The 25,096-nt window shown below is 35.5% G+C and overlaps 1 protein-coding gene and 1 non-coding gene across 11 annotated transcripts in view; one reads left to right on the plus strand and one right to left on the minus strand.

The window, feature by feature from the left end:
• Positions 1-752: 752 nt before the first annotated feature.
• Positions 753-25,096, minus strand: part of SCN2A (sodium voltage-gated channel alpha subunit 2) — a 93,384-nt gene continuing 69,040 nt past the window's right edge. For 5 of the 10 annotated variants that reach the window (XM_060152744.1, XM_060152745.1, XM_060152739.1 and 2 more), the window contains 9 exons: positions 22,818-22,972; positions 21,047-21,220; positions 17,231-17,353; positions 15,951-16,232; positions 14,599-14,652; positions 11,475-11,612; positions 11,005-11,109; positions 5,955-6,225; positions 753-4,218 (listed from right to left, as the gene is read on the minus strand). In XM_060152744.1, the coding sequence (XP_060008727.1) occupies positions 3,023-4,218; positions 5,955-6,225; positions 11,005-11,109; positions 11,475-11,612; positions 14,599-14,652; positions 15,951-16,232; positions 17,231-17,353; positions 21,047-21,220; positions 22,818-22,972 (2,498 nt within the window). In that variant the 3' untranslated portion in view covers positions 753-3,022. Of the gene's footprint in view, positions 4,219-5,954; positions 6,226-11,004; positions 11,110-11,474; positions 11,613-14,594; positions 14,653-15,950; positions 16,233-17,230; positions 17,354-21,046; positions 21,221-22,817; positions 22,973-25,096 lie in introns of all 10 variants that reach the window. The other 5 variants (XM_060152742.1, XM_060152737.1, XM_060152743.1 and 2 more) reach the window with 2 other exon arrangements.
• Positions 23,852-23,957, plus strand: LOC132522542 (U6 spliceosomal RNA). The gene has a single exon (XR_009541281.1). It is a non-coding gene; the product is annotated as a U6 spliceosomal RNA (small nuclear RNA).

Genomic DNA, 25,096 nt, shown 5'->3' on the forward strand with positions numbered 1-25,096 from the left:
AGAGATATGAATTCAATTGGTCTGCTTTTGGTTCAAACATTGGCATTTATTAAAGCTTCTCAGGTATTTCTAATAGGTAATCAGAACTCAAAAACATTTCAAACTTCTCATAATTAAATGGAAAAACCAAATCTGTGTCATTTGGGGAATTTTGTTTATATATTATAAAGAGTGAGATCTAAGCTCACTTGGAATTTTTGCTTCCAAAATTATAGAAATGAATATGAAGATATTATATGAACTTTTTCTAGTGCAGCAGATTATTAGGGGCCTAAGTATACAGATCTGTTGTCTACAGACTATAATAAGCAAGAGATTTGGTGAACAGAAAAGAAAAAATGAGAATATCCTTAATGAAAAATACTGAGAGCCCAAGGAAGTGATGGAAAAGTATATAGAAAGTACATCAAGAATACACAGGGAAGGAACCAAAATGGAAAAGAGAATAACAAAACAAAAAAGCAGTAGGTAGACGGGAAGGAGAAAGGATGCACAACTTAAAATGCTAGTCAATCTTTTATTAATTTTTGTAATTTTCCACTACTGTATCCAATACCATATCTAGGTTTTGGGCCAATATTAAAACTAGATATCCAGTACACTCTTCTTAATTAATTTCCATTAAACGAAAAAATTTAAAGATGAATTATTATATTCAATGTGTATTTTTACATTTTTTCTGACAGATCATTTTACATGATAGAAATTTACCTTTAAATGGCATTTCAAAGATAGAAACAACGACAGAACAATTAAATACAAAAACAAAAGCAAAAACTTTATTCTTTTGGCTTGATTGTAATGTGGTTTACCCTTCTTTATGGTAATAGCATTTTCCTGCATGCATTTCACCAACATACTACAAGTCAATAGCCTTAGTGTAAAGAATCTACATTTAATGTTGCTTGTGAAAGAAACACAAAGTGTTTTGCTGTAACTGGTAATATAATTTCACTTATATAATTTTTGTTGAAAAGAAAAGCTTGGACCTCATATCATATCTGATAAAGTTCTAATGCCACATGGGTCAGTAAGAATAAGATCTACCTGTGTGAACAAACACTGGAAAAGACTGACGATTTACTGAATAAAAAGACTAGGTGGAAACATCTGATTCAAGCGATGCCAAGAATATCAACTGATCGTTCCTTAAGCCTCTTTTGATAATAAGGCATCACTATTTGAAAGCAAATAAATGCTGGACTCAGTCTGAGATTTGTTTCACATTGAAATGTGTGCAAAGTTTACTGTACTAATAAAAAAAAGCAGGAACCTACACTGCATGTTAGTCTTTGTTTCTTATTTTGTGAAGTGCTTTAATTTAAAAGTGCTAGGAACAGAAACTAACAGTAGTGACTGTGACATCAACCTGAAGATACTTTTAATATCTCATTTTATGTACAAAAGCTGAAAAATAAAATAAAATGAACTTTGTACAGTATTTATATTTTCTTAGAAAACTCTAACCATATATTTTCAACAGAATTAAGCAGCTTGCAACATGTTTGTACATCGGACTTTTTACCGTAGAGTATTCAATTAAGATTGGAAGGATAAAAACCAAGAAGCTCTTTATTGTTTGCTGCAACCTATTGCTTAATGACACGAAGAATGAGGTCTTGATAGAGCAATTTGCTTCACTTTACCACTGACATATATGGCTTCCCATATTAGACTTCTGAACAGTGGAAGGAATAAGATGCAGCAGCAGAGGCAAGATAAACATGCAGCAGTGACAGCTTCAAACTATAATGGAACCAATTACATCATATTACCTGTTGAAAGCTTGCAAACTATACTTACTGTGGTACATATTTGATGCAATAAATACTGTGCTTAAGTCATCATTTTTGTTTGCTCAAACATGCACCACTGGGTAAAATTACTATTTACAAAGCAGACTTTTATTTTTTAAATTGACATGTACTATGTCAACCTTACCAAGAGCAGAAGATGGCTAAACAATACTGCAGGAAAAAGCAGAATCAACTTTATAAAGTGATGGGAGGGGATGCTTTTTGGTCAATTCAGGTTTTAGAAAGGACTGATAGGATATTTTTTATTTTATGCCAAAGGACACTTATCAAAAATGTTGAAGTCATGCTGCCAGGACTCTGAATGACTATGTAATGGTGTGTGTGTGTGTGTGTGTGTGTGTGTGTGTGTGTGTGCGCGTGTGTGTGTGTGTGTGTGGTGTGTGTATACATATATATGTATATACACGCACATATACATATATACATATATACAGGTACATGTAATGGATTATGAAAAAATAAAACAACTTTTTAATGCTTGTGAATTCTATGAAACATTTACAGGCACAGTAAAATTTTTCTGGATGAGACACCTTAAAAACATGAATAGCTATTTAAGCACCTCAAAAATCTGAAAACATCCTGACACAAGAAGTAAACTCTTTCCTTTTGTGATGTGATTTCTTTTCATGTGAGAATGAGAAGTGCAGCATGCCTTCATTTAAAATATATCCAGTTATACAGTAGAGAAACATAGAATTTCTTACCTTTACTCCCTCTCCCCAAACATAAACCCATTTACAAAAATAGTCACATATAATAGTAAACAACCTGTGAATTAAAAAGAAAGTGATAAATTCACAGCATACATTTCATAAAAATATGGCAGGTGTGGCAGTTAGAACATAAACAGTGGTGACAATTACTGTTATCAAGTGTCACGTGTTGAATTTACATACAAATTTAACTTCCCTCCCCCCTTTAAATTGGTTCCTAGAGTCTGAGTAGCCATTACTCTCTGCTCTTCAGCAGTGTCAGCTGGTTGTGAACACAGAAACCTCCTGTCGATGTTGTTTCTCTGGTTTGTTGAGTCTCAGTTTGCTGACCAGAGGCCCCTGTCTTGTTATAGGCACTGACCTTAAGTATACAGTTGTAAAAACAGTCAGTTTGGCATTGACCTCCTGTGGGAGTCCTGTTGACACAAACACATCACCATCACAGGCTGTAAACAATTGATCACAAAATGGAATATTTTTTGTTTCTTTTTACTTTTTACTTTCCCTGATATCTTTCCCTTTGTCTTCCTTTTCTGATTTGTCTTTTTCAAATTTTTCTTTTTCTGGTTTGGTCACACTGTCATAGGAAGGTGGAGACGTGGTAGAAGGTGTCACATCGGTTTTCTCTGGAGTTGAATTCTCATTTAGTTTATCAGTGAGGATATCTTCTTTGATGGGTGTTCCATCACCTTCTTTACCTTTGTCCTTCTTATATATACATGAAACTTTTTTAACTTTTTGCTTCAAGAGGTAGCGTCTATAAGCCCTCTGGATAACAATAGCAGACACCTCCTCTTGTTTGCGTTTCAAAGTGGTTGTAATGGGCTCATAGGAGACTTTGGAGGGGTTGGATGCCATGAATCTCTCTTCCATCTGTATTCGAAGGGCATCCATCTCTCCACTCTCACCCAAAACACGCTTTGTGAAGGCAAATAAAATGTCGAGGCAGTGGATCCTGTCCCCACTGACCATGGGCAGATCCATGGCAATGAGCTGGACTTTGTTTGGTTTTGCTATGAGAAGAGGAGGATCCAGGGCAGCCGCAAAATCAGAGAGCTTGGAGAACTCTATGAACTGGGTGGCATCAGGATCAAACTTCTCCCAAACCTCATAGAACATCTCAAAGTCATCCTCACTCAGGGGCTCTGCACTTTCTTCAGTAGCAACACTGAAGTTCTCCAGGATGACAGCGATGTACATGTTCACCACGACCAGAAATGATATGATGATGTAACTGACAAAAAAGAAGATCCCCACAGATGGGTTCCCACAATCTCCCTTAACTGAGCTGCCAGGGTGATCTTTTTCAGGGTCACAGTCTGGAGGTCCACTATTAAGAATAGGTGCTAGCAATCCATCCCAGCCAGCAGAGGTGGTAATCTGGAACAGGCAGATCATGCTGTTGCCAAAGGTCTCGAAGTTGAACATGTCATCAATTCCAACCTCCCTCTTAACATAGGCGAAGTTGGACATCCCAAAGATGGCGTAGATGAACATGACCAGGAAGAGCAGGAGGCCGATGTTAAACAACGCAGGAAGGGACATCATCAAAGCAAAGAGCAGCGTGCGGATCCCCTTGGCCCCTTTGATCAGACGCAGGATTCGGCCAATCCTGGCAAGACGGATCACTCGGAACAGGGTAGGGGACACAAAATATTTCTCTATCAGCTCAGCCAGAAACATACCTATGGAAAGCCAAGATAAAACAAAAATAAGGTTATACTTAATGGCAGCAAATGAAAATTTACATTTCTAAGATAAGCACTAACTAGTTTTACAAAATGTGGACATGAGAATTAGGTATACACATACACACACAGACACATTTCCATACACACAATCTGTAATATTTGTTTAGCAAAATGAAACTGGTATGTTTAGTGTTATAACATTAACACCTTTATACTAACTGAAGGTACTAATGGTCATTTTTTCTGGTTCAAGAAAAGCATCCATAAAGGACACAATGTATATGGCAGCCAAGCACAGAAATTTATGTTTCCTTTTTTTTTTTTTTTTTTGCGGTACGCGGGCCTCTCACTGTGGTGGCCTCTCCCGTTGCGGAGCACAGGCTCCGGACGTGCAGGCTCAGCGGCCATGGCTCACGGGCCCAGCCGCTCCGCGGCACGTGGGATCCTCCCGGACCGGGGCACGAACCCGTGTCCCCTGCATCGGCAGGCGGACTCTCAACCACTGCGCCACCAGGGAAGCCCAAGAAATTTATGTTTCTTAAATACTAGTTCTAGTGTTTGCGTAAGATTTAATGGATAAAGCATATGATTTTTGGATCAGGAATATGAGAGTTCTTATTCTTCTGAGATGGTTTTGATCCATCTTATTTGGGAGGCGGCAGCACAACGTACTGGAGACAATCCAGGCTTTCAAGACAGACATACTTGGGACTGAATCCTGGCAATGATTTTATGCATTGCTAAATGATGATAATAGCTACTTTTGTTGTCGTTGTTAGGCTTAACATTTACTAAGTCTTTTCTTTGTGCTAGGCACAGTGCTAAGTGCATTTACTTTCATAATCTCATTTAATCTTTATAACACCACTTCACAAAAATGTTCCTTGGAAAACTAAGGATTGGAAAGGTGAGTTACTTGCCATAGGTCACAGAGCTGGTAAGTAGTGAAAATAGGGAAGCACTCGGTCAGGTCTGTATGACCCAGGAGTCTCATCCCTTAATCACTGTATTATCCTGCATACCACAGTCGTCAGGATCAAATGGAATGCTACCTTGTCTTTCTATTTAACCAGCAGAAGTGTATAAATAGTGGAATACTATTTGTCTCTCTATGTATATGTTTTCTTTCCTCAAACAAGCAGAACCTTACTTCTAGCACCTGATTTAATGTCCTACACAAAAACAATATGTATTGATGAAATGAATTTGCTTTGAATTTTTGAACAAAATATGTACTTGTGAAAAAGAATATTACACACCATAGAAAACTATCTGAACCCAAAGATAACATGAAGCTTGTATGAGTGTGAATATATATAAACACACAACATGATATTCCAATTATCAAGGACAATTATTTATGGACTATTTGACTACTTGTAAGGATTTATATGTGTACGTGTGTGTGAATTGTTTATTCAAAACAATACTTGTCTATACTACAGGAGTATGACTGAGTACAGGAGTATTATGCTAAAGTTGCAGTTATTTTCTTCTGAAATGAGACAAGATGATAAATGAAACCTGCAGAATATAAATTCCTTTTTTTATACATCATATCATACACAGCATGCAATTAGAGAAATGACAAGCTGAAAATGGACTAATAATTAGACTTTTATTTGAAATTTCGGGGTGAATGAGTAAGATTAGCGAAAAAAACTTTAAAGCTTTAAAACACAAATTTTCACTACTAAATTCCTTAACTGAGTAAAAGCAGCTCTTCTTACCTACAATGGAGAGAATGACCACCACAAAATCAAAAATATTCCATCCAATGGTGAAATAGTAATAACGAAGAGAGATTAGTTTCAGCACACATTCTCCAGTGAACAGAACAATAAACACCAGATTAATCCAGTACAGAATGTTTGTCATTTCTTGACTCTGGTCATCAGTTTCTACCATCATGGTGACCATGTTGAGGCAGATGAGGATCATGATGCTGATATCAAAGACTTGTTTGGTTACAAAATCAAAGACCATCCCTTGAAATTTGTTCTGAAACAAAGAGTATGTAAAGTTCACTTAGAAACTGGAAAAAAAAATCAAGTTCAACTTATCTGATTTTAATATAGCAATATGAAAATGTAGCTTTTATTAAAAAACACTATGTTTGTTTTACACTTGGAAGAAAATGTGTATATTGGAATATCCAGCTCTTTCCAAATGTATTTGTTTTATTTATACTGTTCATGATACCAGATTTTATAAACTGATTTTATGTTAAGAACCACCTGTTAAGTTCTCAGTGCCCAGAACATCACCATGTGTACAATGGACAGTTAGTAAATATTTGCCACTATAATGAGTCTTTGTTATTGCCTGTGTTCGGGGTGAGCATCAAAATTAACTTTGAAGAACTAATGAATAAGTACTTCTCTTGCTTTTCCTGTCATTTCCCCCCCCCCCAGTTTCTCCCTTTAAATACCCCCCCAACCCCCGGCAAAGCCAAAGCGTCTTAAATTCTACCTTAATTCTACCTCAAGGTTCAGTTGAGAAGATGTTTCTAGAATTATAGTTCAAGAAAAAGGACATTAGTGGAATAGTTGGTGAAATCCAGTTAAATTCTACATTTTATTTTATGGTATTACAGCAAGATTAATTTCTTAGTTTTGCTAACCAATCTATGGTTATGTAAGAGGTTAAAATAAAGGAAAGTAGGGTGAGGATTTTGTGAGGTAACTCTTCTATAAGAATAAATTATCTTTAAAAAATTACAGTTCACAATTCAAATGTTCAAACTCTGCCCTATTCAATTTGGGCCTTATTCCAAGCACTAACTGGCCTTACGTCTTGTTTATGAAATTAAGTCCTCATCTTGTAAACCAATTAAGCCTACTGGACCCTATTTTCTTCCTTTTTGCCCCTATCTGCTTGGTATTGAGGCACTTTAGAGCTTGGGCCTTGGCTTACCTCTGCTAGGTTGTCCTCTACCTTCTCAACTAGAACTACAGACGTTCTGCTACCTCTACACTCATAGTCTGCTTTCCCAGATCGACACATTTATTGGTCTGGATTCTCTATGTTAGTGTTTTGTCCTCTCCCTAGTAGAAGCATCCATTACTCCCTATTGAAATTCTGGGACATCAAACACCACCTGTTTGTTATATTTTGCTATTTTCTCTGAATACATATTTAGCCTGCTGGGTTGGACTTACATTGTTTCAGCTGGGTCTGTCCTTCTAGGGCCTTCTTCAACCTAATAAATGCATGTAATTCCAGTTCTAAACACTTCGTTCTTAGCTCTTGTGTACTGAAGTTTACTTTTCCAAGGCTAGTTATGGTCCCCTTATTTCTACCCTTCTGATACTTCCTACCACTCTTGTACCATATCATTTTATCTTGTTTATCTGTCTCCTCTGTCCTAACACCTCTGTCAAGGGATATTATCAGACAGCCCTTCTCAGTCTGGTGAATCCTAACTCAGTTTTAAGTTTTAAGCACTCTGTGATCTCAGAAAACTTTGTGCTTACATTTGTCATAAAAGTGATGACATTTTATGACATCAATTGCTCTTATTTAATTAAAACCTTTTTCTCTTCCACAGATATAGCACCTACAGTGTAGTAGATTCAAAATTGCATAAAATCAGAAACTTGGTGTTTATTTTCATATCAGCATGATCAATGAAAAGCTCCTTAGATTCCCTGTCCATTTAGTTTTCCAGTGGATTACCTCAACATACAACTCCAATTCCCAGTTATAGATCACTGTCTCCAATTGAAATCCCAGAATATGCTGAAGGAAGCTATATAACCTTGGAGGCCTTGTTCACCAAAGATTTATGTTCTCTCACTTTACCTTGGCCCTTGACAATGATTAGCAATCCTTTGTCCCTCACTTGGTCCCAGGATAATTTCAAACTTCTCAGAAATTTCCCATTCTCTTGCCCTCTATTCTTCTTTTTTGAGAACACCAAAGTCAACTGGTGTAAAGAAACTCTTCTACTTCCTTTTTCATTTCCTATTATCTTGTCTCTCGCACCTATCTTTTTTATATATTACTCCAAATTCATTGGAGGACTCAGTCCCTTTTGCTCTCTAACCTAGACTACACTGTTCTTGAGCCACATCCTGCGCAACTTTATTCTATATTTATTCCCTTTCTCTTCAATCTCTTCTTCTTCAGAACTCCTGCTTTGCTCTGCACCTAATCTCTCAATCTTTAGAAACTTTATTTTACTACCTCTTCTAAACATTCATTCTCTTTCAGACTCCCTTTTTGATTGTAAAATTCTGTAAACCAGCATCCCCAATTTTTTCTCCATTCATGTCCCTACTTCATATTCTGCATGACACCATTATTCATCCAGTTGTGTGAGGCAGAAACTCATAAGTCATCTTTGTTGCTTCCTTCTTCACCTTTCATATTCAATTAATAAACCTTTTAATTTCATTCCTGTGATAGCTTACAAATCCATCCATTTTATTCTTCTCCACACCACTCTATCTATCATCTCTGAAATAGTTCCAAAACGAGTCTACAATGCACATACTGCCTCTGTCAGTGCTGGTTGAGTGATATTCACAAAACCCAAACGGACCAGGTCCCCTTCAATGACTTCCCATTGCTCTAAGGACAAAGACTACTCTTGAACATGGCCTATGAAGCCCAGAAAAGCGTGGACCATCCTAACCTCTTCATTCTCCCCATGTCCCAAATGACCCCCCCCCCTCTGCACTCCAGTTCACTGGCTTTCCTACCTCAGGGCCTTCATATATACATTCCTCTTCTCTTCCCACATTGCCTACTGATGCTTCCTCATTCTTCTCCATGCCTCAGCTCATGCTTCAGTGAAGCCTTCCCTAACTTCCCTGATTCATCAGTCCCCTCTTTCTTATCAGCTCTCATAGCCAAATGGATCTTTCCTTCTTGGATATTTCTATATTTGTTGGGGTGACTATTTGATTACCAAATAGACTCTTTATTGCTCGATATTTAAATCCAAATGTTTAGCATAGTACATTGTTAATGAATGACTGAAAGGATGGATTTTACCAAATCATTTCTTAATTTGCCAAATTATTGCCAATAATAGTCTAGTTAAGTGCACTGATCGTTTCCTGTGCATCCCTGTCCCTGTCCAGGTAAACCTATGTCATTTGATGTAATTAAACAGCCATTTAAAAATTTCTTTCTCAATCATTTATCTACATATATATGTTGCCTATTGATAAATCTCACTCCTTCACTGATTTACCTCTTCCTATAATGGTGAAGTGCCCAAGGCTTCATGCTCAGAACTTTTTGGGTCTTTTTTTTTTTAATATATATTCTAATTATCTTTCAAAAATGAATCTAAGCTTCAGAGCTCAACTGAATTATGTCTGACAATGACAACTCTAAAATCTTTGTCTCATATTCATAAGACCTAATTTTTCCAAATGCCTTTATAAGACTTTATGTTAGTGCAATCAGTAATTTCACAAAACATTAACTGTTTTACATTTTTCATTATCTACATAATGAAATGTAGATAATAATAATCCTCCCTCTTTTCCTATATTTTATAGCTGCCTCATCCCACTGAGTCTTCTTGTTGGCTCATTTATTTCCTATGTTCCAGTCCTACTGGCATGACCCCATATTGTGGACTCATCTTCTTGTATATAAGCGTTCATCTTCTTGTCCAAGGCCCAGCACTATTTTGTCTCTAACATCTTCTCACACCAGTCTCTAAAATTCTTTTTCTTCACATTACTATGCTGTTCACTTAACTATATTATATTTTCATTTGGCTTAATTAAGATCGATTTCTTCAGACTCATAGTGGTAACCTTGACTCATTTAACCCAGAAAACCTTGTGTTTACTACTCACTATTTCAAATATATCACTATTCTCCACTGCAATATTTATTTCCATGGCTTTGGAGTATATGTTTTTTTATATAGGGCATTACTCTGCTTTACTCCCCATCCATTCAAGTTGTATTATTTCTCAAAGAGTAGGCTCAAATTGTCCATTCCTAATGTTTTGTCCAATATAAGTATCCACTTTCTTTGAGCTTTTGGCTAACTTACAAACAAAACATGGGCATGGCCAGTTTTAGCTTGGCCAGTTTTACATCATCACTAATAGAGTCATAGAGTCATGATTCTTTGGGAACACTGGATTGCCTTGTACCATGTGTACCTTGGGGGAGGACTTCTGAAACATAGAAAAACTCAGGAACTCTCCTGACAACAATTCCTTGAAGCAACCAAACAGAACCAGTAGCCATTGGCAAATATACAATTGGAATAGCCATGAAAAGTCTTAAAGAATGATGTCATCTGATTTAGGGGCAAGATGCTAGGAGGAAATAGATTTTTCTTAAAAACCAGGAAAAAACAAGACCTGTGACTTTTTCCATTAATGATTCCATTCAATCTGCAAAGTTGGACAGAATATGGGGCATATCCAAGAGGTACCAATTATCCCAACTGGTCCCCACTGCACTCTGAGAACATTCAATATTCCCACACTATGTATATATGAGTATGTTTTCTTCTCTGCATTATTAGAAGCTCCTCAGTGACATCAATCCTATGGAATAATATTGGCATATAAGTCTGAACATTATTATTAATATGTATTTTTTATCTGTATATAAAATATATTACATAATTTCTACATAGTATGTATATATAAATTACAAATACTTAGGCTAGCTAGTCACATTGCTAAGGCAAAAACTTTGTTTTGCAAATGCACAAAAATTAGTATCTAGCAATTTGGGCTGTAAAAGTGATAGATAGCATAGCTTTTATTGATGATGAAAGTATGTTATTCTTACAGCAGGTCGAGGTATGGGCTTTTGTGGTTTCTTTGAACCCAGTTTTTTCATTGCATTGTAGTATTTCTTCTGTTCTTCTGTCATAAAAATGTCTTGACCTCCAAAGTAAAGAAATGAAAGAAAAACTTGTAAAAATCATGTTCTTTGCTAGCTACAAAATTCATCTTAGTAATTGTATGAAAAATGGCTCCACATTCTATTCTAATGCTACTAATTAATATATGTATTTTAGAGATGCATATATTCAATGCATAAATTATGCCATATTAGTCAGATTTCTATACTGGAAATATCAGTACATGCTATCTGAATTATCAATCACTTAAAAACTCATAGATGATTAAGTCTCTCAAAACAATTTCTGAATTTTATATTCTTTCTTTTTGTTGACTGCATTTGGAGCCAAAAGGAAACGGTGTGATATGTTTAGTTCACATTTTAGAGCAAAGATGAAGTTTTAGTATACTTATCTTCTTTTTCTGTTGGTTGAAGTTATCTATGATGACACCAATGAAAAGATTCAGAGTAAAGAATGAACCAAAAATAATAAAGATGACAAAATAAAGATACATGTACAGATTGTCTTCATACTTGGGTTGTAATTCTACCTACAAAATATGAAAAATGATAACTATTAGACCTACTCCATGTTTCATAAAAAAGACATCAGTGAATTTTTGATTCTCAAAGCATGTCTCTATCACTGGAAATTAAAAAAAATTAAACAGATTTTATGAAACATCAAATCTAACACCTATTGAAGAGTCTCTAATAAGGTTCACTGACTTGAGAAAATGAAACAACTCATAGAAAAGTCTGAATAATTAAAATTAATTTCACCCAATAAATGCCTAGATTATGAATGCACTTGCAATGCAGTTTCAAGACCCCAATGGGGCATGCAAAGTGAGGATTTCCTCTTCCTACAGAAGAGGTGTTGTAGTCACACTGTTCTATGTTAAAAACTTTCAAATTTTACCCTCTCTGACTCAGCTTCTTCATCTGTAAAATGGAAAAATATAGAACCTACTCCTCATATGGTAGTTGGGAAGGTTAAATGTTACTATTGTATATGAGAGGTGTTAAAACAGCACCTGGTCAATAACAAAAGGTTAAGAGTAAAGGTTTGATTTCTAGTACATATTTCTGTTGATAGACTAGAATTATTACTGTACGTGTGGACATAGGTACATCAGTAGGATCTTTCCATTCTGAAAATGAGTCTATTGATTCATCCTATTCTGCAGGCCTTAGGCATTGTTTTTGTAACAATGATGCCCTCTCTCATCCAGCACAGTTCTGATGAAAAAAGTATGATGGCTGGTTTAAGCTTTGGCTGTAATCTGTAGTTCAGGTCTCACAGGACATTGTTCTAACCAACTCAGTTAACTAGTCACAGGTGACAATGAATGCAGGTAATGACCCATTGTGTCATGAAATCAATTTAGAGGGTAATGGCCAACATGGAATTTTTTTTTCTAATGAAATAGGGTAAAATAGAAAATATTGGAAATATTGTAAAACTGCCTATTCTTTGATAAGACTTCTATTTTATTTATGCATGTGTGTAGTGGAAAGTGATATAAAATATTTTAAAATGTCTTAAAATTAAATACTATGTAAACACAAAAGTGCACAGTACATAAGTGTTAGATGTAATAAACTCTTTTAAAGTGAACTTTACAACCCAAGATGTCAGAAACCCTTGGTATATCCTTCCCAAACAGAAATTCTACCATCCCTGCTAGAGATAATCATTATCCTGACTTTTACAGTAATTATTTCCTTGCTTTTTCTCTAGAGTTAGAACCTAAGTATGCATTCTTGAACAATAAGGTTAGTTGTGTCTACATTTTGTCGAGTAGACACATTTGTTATAACAGTTACATTTTAAGATTCATCTGCATTATGTATACTGGATTCATATATCATTTTCAATACTGTTTAATATTCAATATTTGCCTATTTCTACTACTTTTGAGTTGTTTCCAGTTTTTCACTAATGAAAAAAAGTTATGCTCATTCTTATACATAGATTCTCCTATATATGTACATAAGTTTCTATAGAATATATTGCTAAAAATGGAATTGTGGGGTTAAAGAATATCTTGAACTTTAATGAATAATGTTGGTAATACTCAACTTTTTTAAAGGAATATTTATCCATTTCCCCCCAATCAGCATACTAGAGTTCTTGCTGCTGTTTATTCTTAGCAGCACTTGGTACTGTCAAACTTTTTAATATTGCCAATCAGGAAGGTTTGTAGGTAATATCTAATTTTGGTTTAAATTTGCATTTCTCTATTAACTAATGAGAGTAAGAGTGAATAACCTGTCATAATTATAGTGGCCAATTGGACTCCATCTTTTGTGAAGTGCTTGAATGCTGAGGGGTTACATAGCAGATAGTGTATGCTAGGTTATTAAGGAAGAAACTGAAAGCAAGTTGTGTGTCATGTACGTTATTGATAAGAAAGGTGGAGAGAATTTTAAATGAATTAATCAAATAGGTAGGAAACCACTGCAAAAAATGAGGTAATGTAAGAAAGCCAGCACAGTGAGTGGTAATACATAATAAATTGTAACTATTATTCAAAAAAACCCATAACTGGGATTCCTGACAGTAATAGATACAATGCAGGGTGTTAAGCGCTTTCATTCTTTTTTTTTTTTTTAAATAAGGTGAAAAAAAAATCAGGAATTCTTTCTAAGTTACCACCTGGTTTTTGGTGTCAGGGATATAATATTTTGAGCTTAATTACTATACTCTGGCAATATATCAGAAGCCAATCTCTTTTTCAAAATGTGATTTCCTCCCTTATTGTTAGTGAGAAATTAATGGAGATTATACAAAAAATTTCAAAAGTGCTGATGTGTATAAGGTAGATTATGAAAGCCCCTTTTCCTACCACAAAAATCTCACTTCCCAGAGAGAAACACCATTAGGATTTTTTTTTTTTTTTTTTTTTTTTGCGGTACGCAGGCCTCTCACATTGCGAAGCACAGACTCCGGATGCGCAGGCTCAGCAGCCATGGCTCACGGGCCCAGCCGCTCCGCGGCATGTGGGATCTTCCCAGACTGGGGCACAAACCCATGTCCCCTGCATCAGCAGGCGGACTCTCAACCACTGCGCCACCAGGGAAGCCCAGGATTTTTTTTATATGTTTATATTGCTTTCTGTTTGCTTTTTTCACCACTAGTCAGATCCTTCCTATCAGAGGAAAGATCAAAAGCTGGAAGAAATCTGTGACAGATGAAGAAAGTGCCTGTGCAGGCTTTTAATTCATGGCCAGAACTATCAGAACCAAAAATAAGATGTCTCATTTTACAAATAGAGTCAACAAATTTTTAAGTGCCAGGCACCATGCTAGATACTAGGAAAGATATGTTAAAAGATTCACAGTGAGTAGAGAAATACATTTAAATCAAATTTTGGAAAGTGTAATATAAGGTTGAATATTTTATTTTTCTAATATAGATGTAATCTATAAATTTACCTATGATTTCACTTTATTGACAATATCACTAAATAACAACACTTCAGAAATATTCACTGGATCAAATTAAACAATTTTCTCTCTAAACAGACTTACATTTCGTGAATCAACAGCTGCATACATGATATCCATCCATCCCTTAAATGTGGCCTGTAAAAAAAGTCACATCATTTAATATTTTCCCTCACAAATTATAATTCTAGAAAAGAGATTAAATATCAGATTGACCACGATTCATTCAAAACGGGTATATAAAATAGTTTTGAATTAATATTTAAATTCTTTGGGCAAAGTTTTATAACATATGCATTGAAAACTCTTCCTTTGCATTCTTCTATAACATCTTTTTATGCAACTTTAACATCTATAATGAAATCATGATGGATTACAACTATATGCTATCATAAAAGCAATTGTCAATAACTTTTGACTCTGCTGTATCTAAAGAATATAACATGAAATAATTTCACGTATATAGTACTACCTTCAGACAAATGAAAACATATGCTGTGTTGTTTGATCTTAATGCTTTCTTTTCTGCTCATCCCTTTCTAAGTGGTATTATCACTAACCATCAATCATGATGGTTTGTTCTTGAAACTCTCCTCAGTATTGCTAAATATACTATTTTGAGGCAGTTATTCTATAAAAAGCAGCATTATAATCTGAAGCAAACATTATATTTAATTGCAATTTACTTTTTAAAATATTTTGGTTTTGTGTGTTTGTGTGGGAATAGTAATCCTGAAGACAAGTCTTGTACATTTTTTTTCAGTTCCTTAGTGCTACAGGACCCTGCAATATTTACCTAGTGTTGGGTACTGTGTAGGTGGATCATCTCAGGGAGCATGTGGACATGACTTAGAGTGGTCAGTTGAGAAGTTGAATGGATTTTTATGAAATTATAGCAGACATAGTAGACTTGATAGGAAGGTTTTCATTTGCAAGAGAGCAATCTCCCTATCTGAAAGCATTCAAGCAGCAGGAAGGAAGAGGGGAATCAAGGTAGAGTTCGTGTGAGGGTACATTTGGTTACGGTGTTGGTGAAGGTTGGGCGGGTGGAGACTTGGCGAGGGTTTAGAGACTGTCTGGTACCTGAGAAGGAGGACAGAAATCTACCACGCCTCTCCCCACCACCTTTCCAACCCCACCCTCAGGCCACTGCCTCTACTTTGCTCAGATTAGGGATGGGGGAAAACAGTAGGAACCTACACAGAAATCTCAGTAACAAAGACCTGTGCTGGGAACCTAAGGCTTAGTCTGAGAGACTATAAACTTTGTAGAGCTGTCCAGTTTTCAACATGGCGCAGAAAAGACAGTTCGGCCATGACTGAGGAAGAATCTAGGCAGATGGGCTTGAGGAAGTATGTATTTGCAAACACTGAGAAAGAAGAATTTTGGACTCCTTTTCATAATACATCACAGTGAATAATAAGGTGGTTACTTACTACTTGAAGTAGAGAAAGATACCCGAGTCCCACATTATCAAAATTGACTTTCACGTTCTTCCACCGGGCAGTTTGGTTGCTCTCTATGAGGGCCTTACACTCACTGTAGTTGTTGACCACGCTGACATCAAACATTTCTCCAGTGGTGTAGTTAATACAGTGATAAAACTTGCCAGCAAAGAGATTCACTCCCATGATACTGAATATTAACCAAAAGATCAGACAAACCAGAAGTACATTCATTATGGATGGAATGGCTCCTAAAAGAGCATTGACAACAACCTGGCACAGAAATGAGATGGAAAAAGAAGTGAAGAGAGTCAGATCTATGGAAGGACTAGGAATTTAGGTCATTATATATGCAAACTTGATATAGAAAATATGAAAATCATTCTAGTACTGAAAGTTTGATTCTCTTTTTAAAAAATTAAAACAGCTACTTCAAAAACAGTAGATTTTAAATTGGTAAAGTGAAAAGAATTTAAGAGCTAGCCATTCCTTTCTATGCAATCATGTGCATACAAACATAGGAGCACACACACCTACACACATCATCTGTTTCTGGTTGTTTTTGCAACATTCAGAGAAAGTCCTAAGTAACTATTTTAAAATATCACAAAAAAAAAGCATCTAAAAGTTCTTTTTTGAATAACTAAATGTAGGGAGACAGGGCATCACCATTTCCTCAGTGCTGAGGGTATGTGGTCTCAGGTTTTGTGCCCCAGGGGATGACAAATGGCAGCACAAATTCCTCTGAGTTCTTTTGTACCACCTTTCTAAATGAGTGTTAGATTTCCACAGCTGACCTACTTTTTAGCCATCTCAGCCTTCGTTTGAAAGCTAAAAGGCCAGATTTGAACTTTAAAAGGCTCAAAATACATCATATGGAACAGGGAAGAAAAATGATGAGGAACGATGTGGTGGTTTCAAATTACAGTGAGTGGGATTTTGTGCACGTTTATAAATGGAAGGAATATAACTAATCTTGACTCACATCAGAAGCCTATACAACATGCTAGAAATTTCCCACAAAGTGAACAAATCTAATTAGAAGCAATCTAATTGTTTCTAATTAGAAGCAACCATTCAGGCATTATGTTCTGTGAGTGCCTCCAACAATGTCAAGTTTATGGATGTCTGACAAATATTACTGATTGATTGGCTATGTGAGTCTGAATGTAGAAGACACAAATTCAGCATGGATTTGTCATGTCTAAGGTTCAAAGCAGCAGTTTGTTCTCAATTCTAATTCCAACAAATTCTAAAGCATTTGGTCTTACCCTCATTCCTTCAAACCGGGATAAGGCTCTCAATGGCCTCAGAGCTCTTAGTGTTCTGAGGGATTTGATGGCACCAAGTTCTGAGTAACCCAAAGCATTTGCAGTTAAGCTAACCAATGAGACCTATACAGAAAAAGCAACACAGTTTTCTCATTTACAAATAAAAATGCTTATACAATTCAACCTTGCTCTATGTAATAAACCAGTAGTTCTCAAACTTTAGTATCAGAATCACCTGGACAGCTTGCTGTAAACACAAATCGCTGGCCAAGGTTTGAGGTAGGGCCTGAGAATTTGCATTTCTTCGAGTTCCCAGGTGAGGCTAATGATACTGGCCTGTGAGCCACACTTTGAAAACCACTGCTATAAACTTATGAAAAAGAAGCTATATGTGTTTTTTTTTCAAGATTCCTGACAAGAAAATTTTTAAAAATTAAATGTAAAGCAAGAAAAAGAATGACACCGAAATGAAATTTTCATCTATAGATCTGTAAAACTTTATCATTCCTCATATTACTGAGGAGACCTGAAAGAGAAATTAAAACTTAGTACAAGTATGCAAGTAAACTATGCAAACCACTATTGACTCTGAATATAAACACATTCAGAAAGATCTAGGTTTCTAAACAGTGGCTTAGTCTTCCTGTAAATGTCAGTGTGAGGGCATAAGATCATTAATTAGGGAAAATTAAAATAATTCATTAAAAAAATGTTGAGATTTTAGTATAACTAATTAGAAATTGTCAGAAAAATGTTTTCTTTAGTCATTTACACAGATGACAAATGCAGTTGATAGAAGTTCTAAAATCTCAACTAAAAAGGAAAAGAACAACTGCCATAGGTGGCACAGAAATGTCTGATTTCCTTTGAAAATACATAGAAAACTCATTAAAGCCATATAAACTAAAAAAAGATATTTTCTCCTAAAGTGCACCTGAATTTCAAAAGTAGAAAACAGATGTGTAATATAGGTTTTAAGAATATGGTGTTAGCGTATATTTAAAAAATACATTTTTTAAGAAAAATAAGTGAAGCACAGAGAAAATTTTTACAACAAAACTTGACTTATTCGAACTAATTTTGCACATGTCCTCTGAGATAAAAAAACCTTTAAATTTAGAAAAAATTAATCTATAAAAATTTCTGAGGTGGTTTTTATATTTTTCCTAAAATCTAAACTTTTAGGCTTTGTAAGTCTCCTCTTCACAGATAACTGAAAAATAGTTACTGAATTATCATTTGTTGTGAAGATCTTCTACACATAAAACAAGAGGACCTATAGTACTTTATCTTCTCTAAAGACAAAATGAAAAAGAGCTGGCATAAATTAAAGGAGGAAAGATAAAAGTGAGACATAAGAAAAAAAATTCTGAACCGGGGCAGTATTTATTGGCTAAAGAAGTAGTAAAATATTCAAATTTACATGTCTTGTGTAGCTGAATATGAAAAGGAGATACCTGTTTCTCTTTTTTTTTTTTTTTTTTGCGGTACGTGTGGCTCTCACTGTTGCGGCCTCTCCCGTTGTGGAGCACAGGCTCTGGACGCGCAGGCTCAGCGGCCATGGCTCACGGGCCTAGCCGCTCCGCGGCATGTGGGATCCTACCGGACCGGGGCACGAACCCGTGTCCCCTGCATCGGCAGGCAGACTCTCAACCACTGTGCCACCTGGGAAGCCCCTCGTCTCTTTTTGATCTTTATTGGTCTTTGGCCTGTAAATAGTAATCTCCTTCTATTCCATCACTGACACCTCCACCAAATTTCTCTCCCAGAAAGAGTGAGCTTTTCTTGTCACTTTCCATAGACAATTCTTTAGCGGCTTCATTACTAAATCGTAAATCTAAATCTCTTTGTATGGCATCTCAGGTCCTTCAACCTCTTCTCCAACTTACCTTTCTTACCTTATCATCCAATTACGGAACGCTTTCCCTCACTTGTTTTGTGAACAAGCCCTGCTTGGCATGCATCAGTGTCTTTAAGGCTTTGGTGTCCTTCCCCTCATCTGTACCTGCTGACATGTCATCCCTCAAAAGCCAGCTCACTCTGCCCTGGCCTCATGAAGCCTTTGCTCCTTCCTCAGTGAAGCAGATGGCACTTTTAATATAGATGTCATCTTCTCGCTGTATACTATCTGTCCTCACTAGTTGTCTGTAAGCTCCCATAGGCCCAGAAAAATGGCATTCATATTTGTCTCTTCCATAACAAAATAGATGCTCAATAAATATATTTGACATAAAGCAAAGTATGGATTAGTTTAATACATTATCATAATAGTTTTCTTAAATCTAAGAAGGTAAATATCAGGGTATGCTAGGTAATATGAGTAGCAGCTTATAGACTTCAACTAGATTTCTCTTAAGAATTTCTTCATATTTAGGTAGTGTTGACTTAATGCCTTTATTATCACATAGATATATTAAATGCCAGATATTTTTATTAAAAATCATAACCACATACAGAAAATAAAAGTATCATCCATAATCTCATTATACAAATAAAATAACTGGTACTGTCTTGGTATATTTTTCCTTTGTTTGTAATGTCCACACAGATGTGGTTTTAAGTATTAGTTATTGTCTTATTTCATTGCCAGTAAACTTTTGATATAATTCTTCATGTAGCTCTATATGTTATTTAAGAATAGATTTGCTTTAGGCAGATTCAAGGGAAAAAAGATATTTTTGTCTCTTAAATTCAAAGAATTCTCTTTGTCTCTTACAAATTTTTTCCTCTGTTTGGTGATCAGAAAACTCCTACTAAATTAAAAGTTGATATATTTTTCACCTGAAGTTGTAAAAAATAATTTTCTCCATGAAATGGCCCATTTTTTTCTTTGCTAGCATCATATGTAAATTTTATATTTCAAAATACATCTTTAATTGCCAAGGAATTATTATAATCAACAGAATATTATCTTTAAAGTACACTACTTAACACATTGTGCTTTCCTGAAAATTCCAGAGCCCTCCTCCTCCCTTAGCTCTGAGCATGACCGGTCCCCTCCCCGCAGGTGTCCTGTCCCCTATTCTCACTGGCTCGCCTAGTCTTTTCTAGACAAAAGGCCTTTAAGTTCCTTTCTAGTCTTTCAAAATGGACTATTAATTTAAAAGGGGTTTAAGAAGTAAATCTCCAAAACTAAATGAAAGTGATTTAAATTTTTTTTTTTTTAGTTAAGATATCATATGCATTAAAAAAGGTGAGATCTTCCTCAGAATTTTCCCTCAAAAATCAGGGAATAACCTTATATTCATATTTTTAAAGCTTCATATTCTGATACTGCATCTTTATTTTCAACACCATCGTGGTTTCACAAAACTTTTAAATAATTGGTCCAATAGCCAATCTGTTTCTGCCATCATACAAATCAAAAAGTGTTTCTTGCTGTTTGGACTTTCAAATTTTTTGGAATTAGTAATCCACCTGTGGGGCAAACACTTTGCAACAGGCTCTGGTGATGATGAATATAGTAACATCAAAGATGCCCTTGAAGAATTTAAATACAGTTATTGTATGAAATGTGAGAGTGATAAAAGCAAAACTTCTATGGTAATATATTATTTTGTACAACTTGGAATCTTAAATATTAATTTAAACTAAATCAATACATACAATATTTGACTGTTTCATCTCTGAAAGTATATACATTTAAACCAGCAAAAAAATTGTTTTGGGGCATTTTCTTATTGGGAAGATGGGAACCATCATTTATATTTGGGGCCATGCAGTACTTACTGAGTGCCTTTTATGTGCCAGGCACCATTGCTAGCACATATCATTCACATGCCAACAGAATGAATCAAGAATGTGCAGAATACTCACATCGACAATCAGGAAATCTAGCCAGCACCAGGCATTGGTAAAATACACTTGAAAGCCGTATGCAACCCACTTGAGAAGCATTTCCAGGATGAATATATAAGTGAAAACTTTGTCAGCATATTCTAACATGGTCTTAATGGTTTTTCGCTGTTCAATATATATATCTTCAAAGGCCTGTAAGTGAAAAAGCTTCACTGAATTTCATTTTCATAAACTGTCTCTAATTGGTATTTTATTAGAGAAAAACATGCTGCAAGCCTGTTCTCAGGTGCTTAAGGGTGGAACACTTTGTGTTTCCCAGAGCTGCACTTTGCTTTATAGTTATCTATATGCAAATGACTGTTGACTGAGCATTTATCAACCAATTAATTCAAATAATTTTTAAATTTTGGTATCAGGGTACCCCAAAAGAGCTTAAAATTTTTGAGACACTGCCAGCTGCTTCTCTCTACAGCAGGAGGCAGAAAATCATCTGCAAGCAGATCTGCTTTGTTCAGTGCAGAGTTGTGGACTGTAGCCTTTCAGTAATGCAAATGTAAGGCAAGGAGCCCCCTTAGCCTGGGAAAGGGGAATGGATTATGATCTCTAGCTTTCTCCTCTATCTCTCTTGCTCAATCTGGGCATGTGTGTGGTGTATACCTAGAACCTCCCTTTGCCATTATTTTGCAGAGCTCTTTGGAAAGGGAGGGGGACTTCATTTGCAGGAGTCCCTAGGCCTTCTGGAATGAAAAGAGCATTTATCTAATTCAGTCCTCTTACAAGAAAATCTATCAGGGTAACCTGGTGGTCTGCATCAAGGAGAAAGGAGAATTTTTTTTTTTTTTGGAGAAAAGGGGGATCTGGGCTTGTAAGTGGGGCTCAATACAAGGGCCTAAATGCTTTTCAACTCTATCTATAGCTGAAGCTAGAAGCCCCTCAGAAGCCAGCCTTTGTGCATGTTGGTACATTTTGGTGATCTCTGACTGGGTGTAATTGATAACAGTGAGCTGCTACAGCAAGGGCACTAGTCACCGACAAGATGTCACAGTTCCCTCTCTACTTGGCATTAAAACACAGAGCTGACCTTCTTTGCTCCAAGTACATGACAGGCTGCAGAATCCTTAATCAAATCAGAGGTGGGCTTTGAGGCCTCCAGATATAATGCCATGATCCTCCTACTAAAATCAACTCACCAAACACTAGCAACTAATAGAAAAATAAACAAATAAAAGAAAGGTAACCACATTTACATTACCAAATGGAAAACGGGACACACTGTTTTCATTATATTAATCAATATTTTGACCAAATTGACCATTCTGTGGAATGAAATCAGATATAAAATAAGTTTGTAATGCTTTCACTTTGCTACTCATTGGTAATTAAGTTAGTTTACTATTTGCCATTCAATGTGATTGGCACTAGTGAATCAGCATGAACAAGACAGGTGGGTTTTATGTAGCAATGGAGCTTATGTTAAACAGTTTGATATTTAGCTGATAATCCCATATCATGTCTACATACTCATTCTTAACAGGAACTGGTTCTGATGACTAAAAGAAAGATCCTTCCTTAAATATTCACAAAAAATCATACTGATCTAAATTTGATTCAATTTGAGGCCTATTCCAGAACAATGAAAATTGCTATTTAAGTACTGTGCTAAAAATGTCATACAATGTCTCTCATATTCACAAACATCTTGCTGTAAAAACATGTAAGAGGAGGTTCATTAAGGGGAAAGGTGAAGGATTTCAGGTAAAAGTAAAAGAGCAAATCATATTTCACCTACCAGTGCCCCACTGCTGAGTAGAATCATGAAGACAATGAAGGTTTCAAACCAGTTATGCTCCACTATCTTATAGCAAGTTTTTCTCAAGTTCCACCAGAGTTTCCCTTTGCCTTCTTCTATGCTTATCTGACAACACTTAAACTTCCGCACACAGTCTAAAATATGTCAAAGTAAATGAAGAAAAAAGTTACTCTTTGATTATGTATATTTGTGTTGGTGTGAGATTCATCTACATTATTACCTGATATATTATAAATAACTAGTTTTTAATATGGCTTTCACTTGTAGAAATAGAAATCATCTATACTTTTTTTACTCATTCATTCAACAACATTTTTTAGTGTTTATGGGACTATTATAATGAATTATATTGCATTATTAAAAACATATAGAACAACAGAAAGAAGTAAAATCACCAAAAGTTGATATTTCCATCCTATCCTTATCCTATGAGTATGATTCCACTCATATACAGACTTTATATATATTTGATTTCTAATTAGTTAACTTAATGGTATAATATAAACATTTCTCTTTTTGTTACAAGTAAATAGAATTTTGAAAGGTTTCACATCCTTCTCTAAATAAGATTACCAGACATAAACAAAATTTATATAAAGATTCCACTATTATTGAATATTTTTTTGTATTTTATTTATTTTTTTATACAGTAGGTTCTTATTAGTTATCCATTTTGTACATATTAGTGTACATATGTCAATCCCAGTCTCCCAAGTCATCACACCACCTATTATTGAATATTTATGTTTCTTTAACTCTAGCTATTATCAGCAATAATGTAATAGACACCTTTGCAGTCTACTATGTCAAAGGCTTGTCAACAAATATTTATTGAATAACTGTTTATTCAAGGAATTATATTGGACAAATTATAAAACTAGAATGTGTGAAACACAGCCTTGTTCTAAAAAGAATGTGTATTTTGAGTAGGGGAGATTTGCCCACAGATATTACAGTTATAGAAAGCAAAATAGGTATTGTGAGAGTTTACTAGCAGATTAATTTCTAATACTGCGCTCACTTTGGCAACACATATAAAACACTGGAATGATACAGAGAAGATTAGCATGGCCCCTGCACAAGGATGACAGGCAAATTCATGAAGTGTTCCATATTTTTTACAAGGGAATCCCCATAAGGTTAACAGCTGATCTTTCAGCAGAAACTCTGCAAGCCAGAAGGGAGTGGCAGGACATATTGAAAGTGATGAAAAAGAAAAACATACAACCAAGATTACTCTACCCAGCAAGGATATCATTCAGATTCAAGGGAGAAATTAAAACCGTTAGAGACAAGCAAAATCTAAGAGAATTCAGCACCATGACACCAGCTTTACAACAAATGCTAAAGGAACTTCTCTAGGCAAGAAACACAAGAGAAGGAAAAGACCTACAATAATAAACCCCAAAATTAAGAAAATGGTAATAGGAACATACATATTGATAATTACCTTAAATGTAAATGGATTAAATGCTCCCACCAAAAGACACAGACTGGCTGAATGGATACAAAAACAAGACCCATATATATGCTGTCTACAAGAGACCCACCTCAGACCTAGGGACACATACAGACTGAAAGTGAGGGGATGGAAAAAGATATTCCATGCAAATGGAAATCAAAAGAAAGCTGGAGTAGTAATTCTCATATTAGACAAAATGCACTTTAAAACAAAGATTATTACAAGAGACAAAGAAGGACACTACATAATGATCAAGGGATCAATCCAAGAAGAAGATATAACAATTGTAAATATTTATGCACCCAACATAGGAGCACCTCAATACATAAGGCAAATACTAACAGCCATAAAAGGGGAAATCGACAGTAACACATTCATAGTAGGGGACTTTAACACCCCACTTTCACCTATGGACAGATCATCCAAAATGAAAATAAATAAGGAAACACAAGCTTTAAATGATACATTAAACAAGATGGACTTAATTGATATTTATAGGACATTCCATCAAAAATCAACAGAATACACTTTCTTCTCAAGTGCTCATGGAACATTCTCCAGGATAGATCATATCTTGGGTCACAAATCAAGCCTTGGTAAATTTAAGAAAACTGAAATCTTATCAAGTATCTTTTCCGACCACAACGCTATGAGACTAGATATCAGTCACTGGAAAAAATCTGTAAAAAATACAAACACATGGAGGCTAAACAATATGCTACTAAATAACCAAGAGATCACTGAAGAAATCAAAGGGGAAGTAAAAAAATACCTAGAAACAAATCACAATGAAAAC

The sequence above is a fragment of the Lagenorhynchus albirostris genome, chromosome 6 (genome assembly GCF_949774975.1).
Source record: "Lagenorhynchus albirostris chromosome 6, mLagAlb1.1, whole genome shotgun sequence".
In the NCBI taxonomy this organism is placed as follows: domain Eukaryota; kingdom Metazoa; phylum Chordata; class Mammalia; order Artiodactyla; family Delphinidae; genus Lagenorhynchus; species Lagenorhynchus albirostris.